The 13,334-nt window shown below is 48.3% G+C and overlaps 1 protein-coding gene across 2 annotated transcripts in view; it reads left to right on the forward strand.

The window, feature by feature from the left end:
* Window positions 1–11,520, forward strand: part of BEND4 (BEN domain containing 4) — a 31,780-nt gene extending 20,260 nt beyond the window's left edge. Inside the window, exons 3-5 of one of the 2 annotated variants that reach the window (XM_045997803.1) lie at window positions 993–1,084; window positions 7,036–7,276; window positions 10,716–11,520. In XM_045997803.1, the coding sequence (XP_045853759.1) occupies window positions 993–1,084; window positions 7,036–7,276; window positions 10,716–10,933 (551 nt within the window). In that variant the 3' untranslated portion in view covers window positions 10,934–11,520. The remainder of the gene's footprint in view (window positions 1–992; window positions 1,085–7,035; window positions 7,277–10,715) is intronic. The other variant, XM_045997804.1, reaches the window with a different exon arrangement.
* The last annotated feature ends 1,814 nt before the right edge of the window (window positions 11,521–13,334 follow it).

A 13,334-nucleotide genomic window follows, 5' to 3' on the forward strand; every position in this document is an offset into this window, starting at 1 on the left:
CCATGAATTACGTTATTAACTAAGCTACCAAGACCTTTAAAAGCAATTAGTTGATACTGCTCCTGAAAGGGCTCTAATAGAAATCTCGAGATGTAGGAATTGTTTATGCAGTGGTACAAAAAATGTCAGGGTTCCATGTTGGGTTAATACCTGTTCAGTTTTATTGTAATTATTCAATGAATCTATGAGATTGAGCTTCAGAAAATTAGTGCAACAGTTAACGAAAGACACCGTAACTGAATCTGCGCTGGGCCGGCTCCGTGGGAACCCCAGGCAGCTGTGTCCACGTAGGCAAACAGGTTTATGGTGCACGGCCCTCCTGCTTACCGCAAAGCTAGGAGTGAATCCATCCTTAAAAACGTGTATTGTGTTATTGATTTAAAACTGGTGAAACATTAGTTTGCAGTACCTTGATTTTAAAAAGCATCAGTGGATGCTAATGTTACAACTTGAGTCAAAGGAAACAAGAGAACGTCTCTTCTGTGAGTGGTTCATTGATCCTCGCTGTTGACCCAAATTCATCTCAGAGTGACTGTGACTTAAAAGTGTTCAGTGTGGGGCACCTGAGTGGCTCAGTTGGTTAAGCAACTGCCTTCGGCTCAGGTCATGATCCCAGAGTCCCAGGATCGAGTCCCACATTGGGCTCCCAGCTCCAAGGGGAATCTGCTTCTCCCTCTGACCTCCTCCCCTCTCATGTTCTCTCTCACTGTCTCTATCTCAAATAAATAAATAAAATTCTTTTAAAAAAAAAGAAAAAAGTTTTTAGTGAATTGTGCTGAGCCCTAAAAATTCCCCAAACCATAGCATCTGTTCTGTATTTACAAACTGAAATAACTACGGATATCAAAAGAAAGAAGATTCCGTTTCCTTTGGAAAATAATCTTTTTTTTTTTTTTAGAAGTTTGCATCAAAACTCTTTTTAAACCTCGAAGCCTCTCATTTTCTTGTCACAGGATAGCTCCTGTGTAATTCTCGCCCTTTCTTGCCCGCAGTGCCCTGCCAGACTGTTCTGGATTACCTGAAGACCGTGCTTCAGCACCACAACCAGCTCCTGGTCCCGCAGCCCGCCGAGCAGCCCACCGAGGTAGGTGTCTGGCAAAAACAGAGATGTGGGTCCCTCGAAATTTCCTTGAGACAAAGCTTCTTGATAGCGTACAGGGTCCACCTGAGCACGTTGGCTAGCGAGACACTGTGTTGGCTCCCTGAGGTTTGGGGTTCTTAGTACCAGTGGGGGAAGAGCGCGTACGTACCCAAACTCCCCAAGACTGAATGCTGTACGCAGACAGGGGGAGATAAAGAAACAGCAGTTCGAACAGTGGAGACCAGTCTGGAGGCATTCTTTCGGGAGAGGCTGAAATGGAGACGCCAAGCTGCCCTTCTCTGGCAGAGCCAGTGTTCCAGAAAGCGCTTTGCTCTTGGGCACCTCCCACACCAAGTGGGCTTCTCAAGTGTTAGGTGGATGTCTTCCGGACACTGGGCTCCAGAACGTTTCTTCCTCTGGACCTCAATAGAAGCAACCGCAGTCTCTTCCAAAGTGCAGGAGTGATGACCTGTTCTGCTGAGAGCGGTAGATCAGTGGAAAAATGGTACATTCCCACAAGATTCTCAAGGCTCGGTTTTGAATATGTGTTACTTTCATCTTACGAATTTTAGAACCTAAATCCAGTGAAAGAAGGAATTGCCAGGGTTAGGAACATCTTGGATTGATAACAGTAGTAGATAAGTTCTTTTCTCGTAGTTAAGTTTCCCTCCCTTGGCATGGTGAGTCTTTCATGCTGGTTACGGCAGGCCGTTGACCCTCTCTCTTATCTCATCATCACATATCCTTCAACACTCCGTGTCTATTAAAATCATCTCAAGGCTCCATCCTCGTGCGTACCATTTCATAGATCCAGCAGCAAACCTACTCTTCCCACCCTGACCCCATGCCCCACTGCAGAAGAAATACGAGCACACGCTCCTTTCCACGTTTCTGCATGTGAGAGAGACCAGAGGATGGAAAGGCGGGAGCCAATCTGGTATGCATTGAAACCCTCCTACCCCCGGGTGCAGCGTGAGACCTGTTTGGCCGTCACTCCCTTCCCTGAAGTTTGGAGAAGCTATTTCGAAGGTCTCTGTGCCTTTCCTCCAGCCCCCGTCCCTGGTCCCACCACGCTCTCTCTCGAATTCAGCCCAAAAGTAAGCGGTACCAAGTTGAACTCAATCCAGTGATTTCTGCCACACTGATTTCTACCTTCCTGTGCACCTAGTACCCCCATCCAGGAAGCAGCACCCCTCCCTCCTCTTTGCCGACCCCCACCCCCATCCACATCTGTCCTTTCACCTCTGCTGTCCCCCCACCCCCAGAACTCTGTGCCATCAGTCATTCCTCGTCTTGTGCACCAAGTTACTGGGTCAGACACTCAAGTTTTCCCACCCTGGAAATAGACCTGCTTTGATGCTCCCTCGGTCCCTCCATCATTGTCTTTTCTTTCTCCTTCCATCCCCCTGACCACCCCCAGCAGCCTCTGTCAGCCCTTGACTCTGCCCCACACTGCATCTGGCTCCGGGAAGGCGGGACACCAGTCTCATCCCACGCGCATCCCCGGTCGGTGCCTGTTGTCGAAGGCACTTATAGAACGGTGACCTCATTTTTCTTGGGGATCAAACACTTGAGAGTCTGGTGTGTGTTTGTTGCTCCACTCTTCGTTTCCACTTGCTCTTCCACCCCCCGTAATCTGGCTGCACCTCGACTGCTTCCCAGAGTCCGCTGCAGGTGGCCCCAGTGACTCTCCCAGCTTCCTCTGGCCCTCGTCCTCCCCAGAACCTCACCCCCCTCCTCCGTGCTCTCCCTTGGCCTCCGTGTCGGGACTCTCTCCTGGCTCCCTGTCCTTTCTTCTGCTGTAAGGAGTTTTCTATCCACTGTTGTCCAGAATGCCACCGTCCATCCCCTTCCCTCGCCGTCCACTGCCCTTCCCCGCCCGGTCGTGTTCTCTCCCTGACACCAGCTGCGTGCAGGTCAACAAGTCCCAGATCAAGATCTGGGCTACCAGTCTCCAGCTGCCCCGACCAACAGTGGGATGCCCTTGCATCCTCGAACTCCCAGCACAGCCTCTGAATACCCATCCCTTCCCCGGTTTTCTCTCCAGTAAAGGCAGCACCAACCCCCGCAGAAATTTCTGAGGCATCACGGACTCCTCCCTCCTCCTCATTCCTGACATCTGCTTGTTTTATAGTTACCTTGAGTCGTCTCCCTCCTCTCTGCCTCCTTCCCCACACTTTGTACCTGGACTATTAGGATGGATTCTTCTCCTTTCTCCACACTGGAAGGTGAATTTTCTAAACTACAGATCCAAAGTGAATGTCACACATTTAAAATTCTTTCACTGCTGCCTAGAATAGGGTCCACATTTCTGAACTTGACCTTTCTATTGTGCAAAATGCACTTCCAAGAAGCCCACTTCTTCCAGAAAGCTCTCCCCTGATTGTCCCACCCTCTCCGTGTTCACAGAGTAATTCAGAAGTTACGTAAGTATTAATGCATACGTAGGTCTTCCATTTGTTTGTGTGTTTAAATACATTTTACTGAAGGCTGTTCATTTTGGTGTTTTCCAAGTGACTCATAGATCAAAGTTTAATAACCTGTTGGTGACTAATTGAGGAGAATATGCCTTCAGGATTCTATAGAAACATAAAAATAGGCCACAGATCTGCATTCCCTCTGCATAGGAAAATTCAAGCTTTTATTACCCATCATCATCGTTATTATGCTGTTTTTACTGTCATTTCAGGCACATGGGCATTTTCTCATTAGTATTATTGATCACATTTTATTTCTGTTAACTATGCTTAAATAGTGTGGTAGATCTCGTCCATAACAGGGAGCATTTGAGTTGTTTGGGGCTGTAAATGACTTTCTTCTTTCTTTTCCTTTTTCTTGACGAAAATTGCCTCCAAATGGTATTTCTACACTTACGGAGACTTTCATTTGATGGAGAGCTGTTGAGCTCTTCTGTAGAAGTGGATTCTTTTTAAGGATTCGAGAAAGCTCCTTCCTTGGGCTGTGAGCTCCCTCATCTCAGACAGCTCTCATCCTGAAACGGACTTGACTCTGGTCTTAGGGGCAGGCTCTGAACTCCGGGACCAAGTTCCCAGCTCTGCTTTTGCCTTGTGAGACCTTGGGGAAGGATTTAATATCCTCAGCCAAACCGCTGCGGGAACCCCGTCTTGCCCGATGAGCTTGCACAACATTAGGGGCGCCTGGGTGGCTCAGTCCGTTAAGCATCTGCCTTCGGCTCAGGTCATGATCCCAGCATCCTGGGATGGAGCCCCACATCGGGCCCCCTGCTCAGCGGGGAGCCTGCTTCTCCTTCTCCCTCTGCCCCTCCCCCTGCTTGTACTCTCACTCGTTCTCTCAAATAAATGAAATCTTTAAAAAAAACTTGCACAACCTTAAAGAAATAGAAGGTTTAACAACCAGCTGCTCGGGTTGCGGTTCTGAGGCTGAGGTGTACTTACAAGAACCATAACTGAGAAGATGGTCTTAAACTAAGGACTGACAGACGCTCTCTGTCCCCAGTACCCCTTTTTTAATGGCCCATTTCTTTGTTCCCCTTGAAGTTCTTTAATTTTGCCAAATAATAATTCATCAGAAGCTCTGTCCTTGTGGCACAGCAGTGAAAGAACAGAGAAGAGAGGAAAGAAAAAACTCTCCGGAGGCACCTGGGTGGCTCAGTGGGTTAAAGCCTCTACCTTCGCTCAGGTCATAATCCCAGAGTCCTGGGATCAAGCCCCGCATCCGGCTCTCTGCTTAGCAGGGAGCCTGCTTCCCCCTCTCTTTCTGCCTGCCTCTCTGCCTACTTGTGATCTCTGTCCAATAAATAAATAAAATCTTTTTAAAAAAAAGAAAGAAAGAACTCTTCACAGCATCAAGTGAAGCCAACGGAAACCCCCGCCCTCCTGGGCTTATCTCCCAGTGGGGAGATGGCTGGTCTCCTCCCCGCACACCTGCAAGCTGGGATTGTCATCCTTGCATTGACAGAAAGAGCTGCAGCACCGACGTGAGTCACCTGTCAGGGGCCGCCCCCCAGCCCAGCTCTGCCGTTGCACCAGCGGCACCCCCTGTGAGGGCCAAAGAGGCCGGGGCTGCCCGGCACCGGGGGCTGGCCTCAGGCTGTGCTTCGCTGGCTCAGGACATGGTGACAGTCATTAGGGATGTTCTTCCACAGAAATACTCTTGACACAGCCTGGGGTCTGAGGCACCCAGTCCTGGATGCCACCTTCCCCAGGCCCCCTCACCCCAGCCCCTCACCCCAGCTGCCCTGAGGACTGAGGGCGCAGGGAATCAGAACCCCGTAACCCCTTCTTCCTTCCCTGTGGGTGGGAAGCAGGAGAGTTCTCCTGCTTGCTCTCAGCCGCATCCTCCCCGCCGTGCCCATCTGTTCCTCCTCTTTGGGAAGGACGTCCCAGCTCACCTGGGAGTCACCTTGATCTTCCGTCCCCCACAGCCTGGCTCAAGAATTCTACGTCTTTCCTCCTTGCTTCTCCATTGCACCACCACAGACTCCGTCGTCCACCCCTGCACACCCCCACAGCCCGGTTCGCCCCTTGTGCGGTCAAGAGGCAGCCTCAGCTGAGGAAAGTTTGGAACCTCTGGGCTCTTGCCCGTCTTTTGATCATAGCACCAGAGCCAAGGGTTGGTTTCTGCCGCCACATACTCACATCTTAAACCCGTGATACTTTAGTTCTTCCTGTTTTACAAACAGGGAGGCTTTGGTCCAACCAGTTGAAGTCACTTACTCAAGAACACAAATAAGACCCGGACCAAGATACGGTTCCAACTCCAGCTGCTCTAAATTCAGAGCACAAACCATGCACCTCAACTGCCTCCCTTCAGAAGGCAACTGAGGCACATACGGCTGGTTGAAGGAAGCGGGACCCCTGGGGTGGCGACTTTGCTTGGGTGGGACTCCACGACCACCTCAGAGCACAAACGGGCTGCCTCCTCCCTGTCAGCTGCTGGGCCATTGGCCCTTCCTTCTCAGGGCTTTGCTAACAGCACTTTCTGAAATAGAACCGTATCAGACCCAAACAGCGCCAAATTTATCACCTGGAGTAAATTTGCAGAGTTGTAAAACTGAATGAGTTTTTCCTTCTTTATTTTGTACACCTTAATTACTAGGGAAGGAGTACATTAAAACTGAGATCATGGGTTAATTAATTTGTCCTGGACTGTAGAATTTTATGGACAACCAGAACTAAAGTAATGGTTGTGTAGGTGGAATTGACTAAACATGGCTTATAAATGTTACAGAAATTCCTGTAATTAGTCCCACTGCTGCAATTGAGCCTGGGAATTTTATAGCAGACATAAATTAAGAAGATGAAAAGGAAGAAAAATTTTGAGTTGACATAGTGGCATTTGCAGAAGCTATCATTTGAGGAAACCTGGTTTGCGTTATTATTATTATTAATGATGATTTTGGGGGGGTTCGCAATCCCCCTCCCTTTTAAAATTCACTTTTTAATGCCATTTCCACTGTTACACGATGGCTATTGGGTGTTGAGTGAATTAAACACAAGTAGTACCTTACGAAAATAGACCACCAGCATCATTTCTAAAAATACTTTACCGCCAACCAGAGGATGAAGAGACCTGTTTGATCACACTCTTCAAAGTCATTTTTGCATATTTGAATAGATTGAAAGGGAAAGTTACGGGTTATATTTAAATAGTGTTCCCTGTCATTGGATCTTGACACATTTTAACCTACCTGTTAAAATGCAAGTTATAAATAGCTCCTCTTTCAAAGGTGTTCATTATACCTCATTGGCTCTTGTTACAGAAAATGCAAATGTAATTTGAAAAGTGCCCGTTCTGAGTGCAAGCAATTACCTGTGCTCTTCAATACCTGGTTCATTGTCAGCCGAGCCACTTGGTTAAAAAGCGTGTTTGCCTTTGAAATGGAGATCGCCTCTGCTGGCTGGCCGGCTCGCTGGCTGGCTGGCTGGCCCGGCTGGCTAAGTAGGTAATGGGAAAATACTTGACTTTTCCAGGGAAGCAAGCAGCTGCTGAACAACTATCCTGTCTACATAACGAGCAAACAGTGGGACGAGGCTGTAAATTCTTCCAAGAAAGATGGGCGACGGCTCCTTCGATATCTCATCAGATTTGTTTTCACAACCGATGAGCTTAAGTACTCATGCGGCCTTGGGAAAAGGAAAAGGTCAGTGCAGTCAGGAGAGACAGGTCCTGAAAGACGCCCTCTGGATCCAGTTAAAGTAACATGCCTCCGAGGTACTGCATCCTTCCGCTCAGTGTCGCCATCTGTGATCTCATTTCACCGCATTGGCTGTGGCTCTCCCGTGCAAGTGTTCAGCCTTGACTGTATTTTGGTTTTGCCCGCTGAGACCTCTCTATAGGCTTCATGTGGCCCATCTACTCGGTATCGAGAAGTTCTTTAAAAAATCTCCGTTTGCTTTAGCCTTGGCATTCTCACTTCCCGGCCCATAAACATTGCATAGCACCTCATGTCTCACGCTTTGAATTCTGATTTTCTTTGCTGCCACAGAAGGCCACGTCTAGCCAACCTGGAGCGTGGGGGATCGCACAGAGGAAGGGAAGATGGGGAGCTCTTTAAAAATTAGGAAAATGAGAGACCTTGTTTCCATTTGCAGCCTGGGCCCCCTCCCCTCCCCCAGCTACCTTCTCAAGAGGACTTGCCCCCAACTCCTTCAATTTATTTAGTTAATTTTCCTGAGTACTGGGGTGCCTAAAGTATCTGTTGCCCAGTCAGACTTTATTCTGTTAGTCTTTTTTAAGGTCTTTTTATTAAAAATATTGCTCTGATGATACCATTTCCTCAGTACGAGCAGCTGATGACTTCACAGCTGACGCACACTGGTAGGCCAGGCAGAGGACGAGGGTCAGGAGGCAGACAGTTGGTTCAGCGGGTGCAGATGAACACAGCCTCAGACAGGTAGAAGCATTCGAGGGCCAACAGGAACATTGTTCACACCTGAAAATTTTCGTATCAAAAAGCTCAAGTATTAACCTGTATATTTCAGTAGTAATTTTGTTGGTTGGAAAAACTTAATTTACTCCAGACAGGGGAACAAAATATTTCCTGGCAAGGAAGTCACAGTGAGGAGACATTATTGCTGATAAGGCCTTGGTGTACAGCAAGGACACTTCAGCATCCCCGCCTGGGATGCCCGCCGTGTTCTGCAACAGTAGTCTGCCTGAGGCACAGAGAGACTTTCTTAGCAGCTGAAATTCCTCAGGCCCACTGCAAGCTTCTGACTGAGCAGGCTGGAGCCGGGAAAGGGAGAGGCGTGCACTGCTGCTCATCACCCGCCAGCCCCCCCACCCCCACCCCCGCCCCACGCAAGGTGATTCTAGCGCAGGTGGCCCGGCCTTGAGGGAACCATCTGGAGTGGAAATGCCTCAATCAGCCAGGCACCCCCTGTTGGCCGGCCTGAAAATTCCACTTAACGCACAGTGGGTAATGGGGATTTCCAGGGTCTGTCTTAGCGAATTGGCCACAGTTTCCTTCCTTCCTCAACAGCATCAGAGCTGACAGTTACTCCCCAAGAGTAAAAGAGACGTCTGTGAGCTTGGGGCTCTCCTGGGAACACTACTCCACGAAGTTGCTCTGGGGCCTGTAAGGGGAGTCAGGACAAGAGGTCTCACCACTGTGTCCCTTTCCAGAAATTGTTAGTCAACGTTTTACGTTTTAAGCAGCGAGTGAGTGAAACTGAGGGATTAACATATACCCCAAAGCCCTCATGCCTTGCCCTGAGAACGTCACCTGACCCCCTGTGACACGGGTAGAGTCCAGGTGGGCTAATCAGCCTCTGTATCCTCCAGCTCAAGCGTCATTCGGCGCCACACCCGCAGGCCTCCAGGTGGGGATGCCCCTGGGTGGAGAACACAGAGGCAAAAAACAGTGATGGTCTGGGTGGGGGCAGCTGGGCCAGACCTTTATAGGATTGTCCCCAAAGCTGAGCTTCTAGGGCCTTCCTGTGACCCAGATGGGTTCCTTTCATAGAGGCTTCGGCCTGGTGCCTCCCGGGGTGGAGGTCCGTGTTGGGTGAGCAAGATTAGAGTAGCCAAGGAAGCTTCAGACACTGGACACTTTAGTGATGGAAAACGGGGTGCTTTGGGATGGACCCAAACTCCAGGCTGACCGCTCCTGAAGTTGGTTTGACCCTAGGGGTTAGAGGGCCTGCGAAGACGTGTCCTTTCTGTGTAACAGAACGAGCTTTCAGTAGTCTGTGCCACAGTATCAGAGAAGGCCTTGTGTCAGCAGCGGCCACCAAGAGGAGAGTGGAGGCTGACAGGCGTCACAGAGCAGCATGGTCTCGGAGGCGCAGGGTCAGGGCGCCCTCATCCATTAGCTTGTATTTCCTTATGTTGATAGGAGTGGGGGATCAGAGATGGGGAAACTACAGCAGTTAGTGGATACCTACTGAATACAGTAGGGGTGGGAGAGGGACAGAAGAGAACTAGGGAGTTACGCTGTAGTGTTTCCCAGGCCTGCCCCCTAAGTGAAGCCGTCTGATTCTGGCAGTTTTGCAGGATGAGTTGCTGAATATACACTGTTTATGCCCTTGAGTAAGGCAGCCAGGGCTGGGACTCTGGTGAGGCAAGCGAGGCTCTCACGTCAGGCACAGAATCAAAAGATTTGTCCCTCCCTTTCTGCTAAGCTAGAGACTGCCTGCGGAGATGGGCACGGTTCAGTTCCTGAGATCGCTGGGGTCCGGGTACCTGAACAGCATGAGCCTCTCCTAAGTGCAAGTAGGGCCGGGATTTCACCCAGTCATTTCAGACAGTTCCAGCCCTACAACCAGACCTGTTGTCTTGTAGAGGGAGCAGGGCTGGAGAAGAAACGGTGTGTAATTAACAGTCACCTTGGACTGTTCTGCCCAGTCAGCTGTGCAAAAAGCAAGGAATTTGACAAAACTTTTTCCAAAATGCTCACTTCAGTTTACAAGTGTCCGTACCAAAATAGCAAGGCAGGAGTCCTGCATGTGCCCCGACCCCCTGAGAAAACAGAAGAAAGGATCGTGTGAGCTCGACCCAAAGGGAGTCTTGGTTCCTTTTTATACATTCACCCTTCTGGGCATGCAAATTGCTTTCTGGTGAAATTAAATATTTAGAGGAAATCGCATTTAAAAGAAATACCTGTCAGTACATGTGTGGATACCCCATCAGAGAAATAAGTATGACCTATGATACATGTAAAGAATGTGGAAACCTCTTCCGAACCAAAATGCAGGCAGTTTCTCAGCCCCTGAGATTTTGTTATACTGTGGCATTTAGTCTGCAAATCAGTAGCTGATTTGAACACCATGCTAGGAGATCTGCTGTTTCCGGAAACACCAAACATTTTTAAGATGTGAGCAGATACCGACGTAGGTTTGAAATGCACGGTGACTTTGGCTCCACGGTGTATAGTCCATGTTATAAATCAGATCTGCCTTTCATTCCACTAGCCAGTGTTCCTTAGAGGATCACCTTCTCACTTAACGTGATTTTTTACTTTTGCACAAGAGTAGACAACTTCCATGTAATCAGCTGAGTCTAAGAAGTGACATCATCATAGCATTACATTGGATTTCCCATAAAGCTTTTCTTGTAGAGCTTCTGTAAATGTGTAAGCAGCCTGTCCGTCCTCTTCTGCAAAAATCAGCTGTTTTTCTCTCTCTCTTTATCGTTGTGTATATTCCCACAGAATTCATTAGGATGCACTGTACCTCCAACCCCGACTGGTGGATGCCCTCGGAGGAGCAGATAAACAAAGTGTTCAGCGACGCCGTGGGGCACGCCCGGCAGGGGCGGGCGGTGGGGACTTTCCTGCACAACGGCGGCTCGTTCTATGAAGGGATCGACCACCAGGCTTCCCAGGATGAGGTCTTCAATAAAAATTCCCAGGATGGGTCCGGGGATTAGTGGACAGTCCTCTCACGAGTTCCGGTGGTCCGCATCCTGTTAGCCTCACCTGCGAATCCAAAGCACGTCCTTCTGCCGGACTTGACACATCTCAAACCTTAAGTCTCTGACCTACTGCCACCATTCCCAAACCGGAATCCATTTTAGGGTTGTTTGGGAAGTCTGTGGAACCTACAACAGGCTTTCAGGAGATTACAAAAAGCAAAGAACCACAGTTGCATTGAATTGATTGCTAGCTAGACAGTGAGACTGAAAACAATAGGGGAGCTCCTGGTCACGTGTCCGAAACCTTCATGTAAGCTCAACTTCCCGAGCAGAGGCGGTCCCCACGGAAGGCTGGGTTAGATTAGAGAAGACAGAGATATGGAGTCATTTTAACAACGAACAAACGTTCTCTTACTTTAATTCAAATAAGTTGTCTTTATATTTTCCAAAGACCTGAATTCCTGCTTCTCAGCAAAGACATAGGATAAGTGACGCTGTGCTGTCTCGGCATTGACAAAGCCTCTGAAAACCCCAGAGAAAAGAGGTCACTGCTAGACAATGATTCATTGGAAATCAGGTGGGGTTTTTTCAGTTATTTTAGAATCCACTCCCTCCCCACCCCCACCCCCCAAAAAAAGTCTTACTACATCGATCAGAAAGGCACTACATGATCTCTGGAGTTTCCAAACAGTAAGTTTTCATTATGTCAGTCAAGAAATCTCCAAAGATCCAAAACCCTTTTCAAATGCTTGATTTCGTAGGTTCATAGACCCACAGTTTCCATAGCCTTAACTCAGACTTTGTTGACGCAATGCCAAAGTGATGGGTTGAGCAATGAGAGTTTTAAGCACTCGGCTGTTCGGCGCACTGAAGACCGAACAAGTGGTGTGACTGGTGGTATTCACTGAATTGACCAGATGTTCGGGAATTGTGTACACACAGCTTCAAGGCCATTCTGACAACTATGCAATGGGCTTGTCTGTAATTGCTCTGACATGTGAGGGTCTTTCTCTGAGTAGATCTTTAGAATTTGCATAAACTTTTGTTTCTTATTGTTAGTGATGAAAATGTTTCATCCCAACTGTTTTGCTGTTTGGCATCTCCTTCCCACCCAACCCCCGCCCCCCAATGTTCTCTTAAACTACAAGCTCTGGCTAAGTTCACACTAAACCACTCCCACTTGTTTCCTCCAGTTTAATTGGTTGAGCTCCTTCTGTGAAATGACTACTGTCTTCGGGAGCATTCCTTACGTACAAACTACGGAGATACCAGAATCTGTTTCTGAGGACTTCCGGTTTGGCTGGGGGGAGCAGCCTCCTCTATCGCATTTAATCCGATTGTTACGTTCTTTGTGGAGCCTAGGGCTCAGTGGGCAGAAGTTACTGAAGGCTATAAATGTCGTCTACAGACATGACTAAGGGTTTCGAAAATTGGTTGGAAATTCATTTAAAGTTCAAGAGCATCCATTTATAAAGAGGTTTTTGTGACCATTTTTTGTGAGACAGTAAATTATCCTTAATGTTCAATAGTTGGCACCAGCTATATGCATGGTCCTGGAAACAGGCCCGTCTTTAGTTTTTGTTAGGATTATGAGTTTCATCCATTGAAAGTTTAATGTTTATAGAGATGTCCTTTGTCTGATCTGTTCGGTGGTGTGGGAAGAACTAACGGTTCAATCTTGTTTTGGGCAAGTCAGCTAACATTTGTGAGTAAAAGAAATGATAAGAGCAAATGTGATGTTGGTTAGGGGAACCAAGAGACAGAGAAAGAGATTCTTCGAGGAGTTTTCAGAGGTCTGAGAAGTCAATAATTTACAAGATCCTTTGGTGACAGGAAATCTTGGTCTGACGCAAACTGTTACCATAAGCATGTTACCTTTGTCTTTTTCGCATCAGGCTTTAGTTATCCTTACCACTGAGGACAATGTCCTATTTTTTCCCCCTTTAGCAACAGTATTTGACCACTGCTCAAAAAACACTTCCGACTCCTCTCTTGTCCCTGCAAGCTTGAGAATGTGGCAAGTCTCCCCATCTAAGCGTTGTAGATCTCTGTGTTGTGCTGGTCTAGACTGAGGGGTTTGATGAGAGCATCTCTGTCCTCACTCCATAGCCTTATGTCTTACGTGCTTAAAGATGAAGGGCTAGTGGGGCGCCTAGGTGGTTCCGTGGGTTAAAGCCTCTGCCTTCGGCTCAGGTCATGATCCCAGGGTCCTGGGATCGAGCCCCATATCAGGCTCTCTGCTCCGTGGGGAGCCTGCTTCCTCCTCTCTCTCTCTCTCTCTGCCTGCCTCTCTGCCTGCTTGTGATCTCAGTCTGTCAAATAAATAAATAAAATATTAAAAAAAAAAAAAAAAGATGAAGGGCTCGCACCACTGTTGAGAGGGTGACGGGAACCTTCGGTTTGGCTGTAGTTAGCA

The sequence above is a fragment of the Meles meles genome, chromosome 2 (genome assembly GCF_922984935.1).
Source record: "Meles meles chromosome 2, mMelMel3.1 paternal haplotype, whole genome shotgun sequence".
Classification (NCBI taxonomy): Eukaryota; Metazoa; Chordata; class Mammalia; order Carnivora; family Mustelidae; genus Meles; species Meles meles.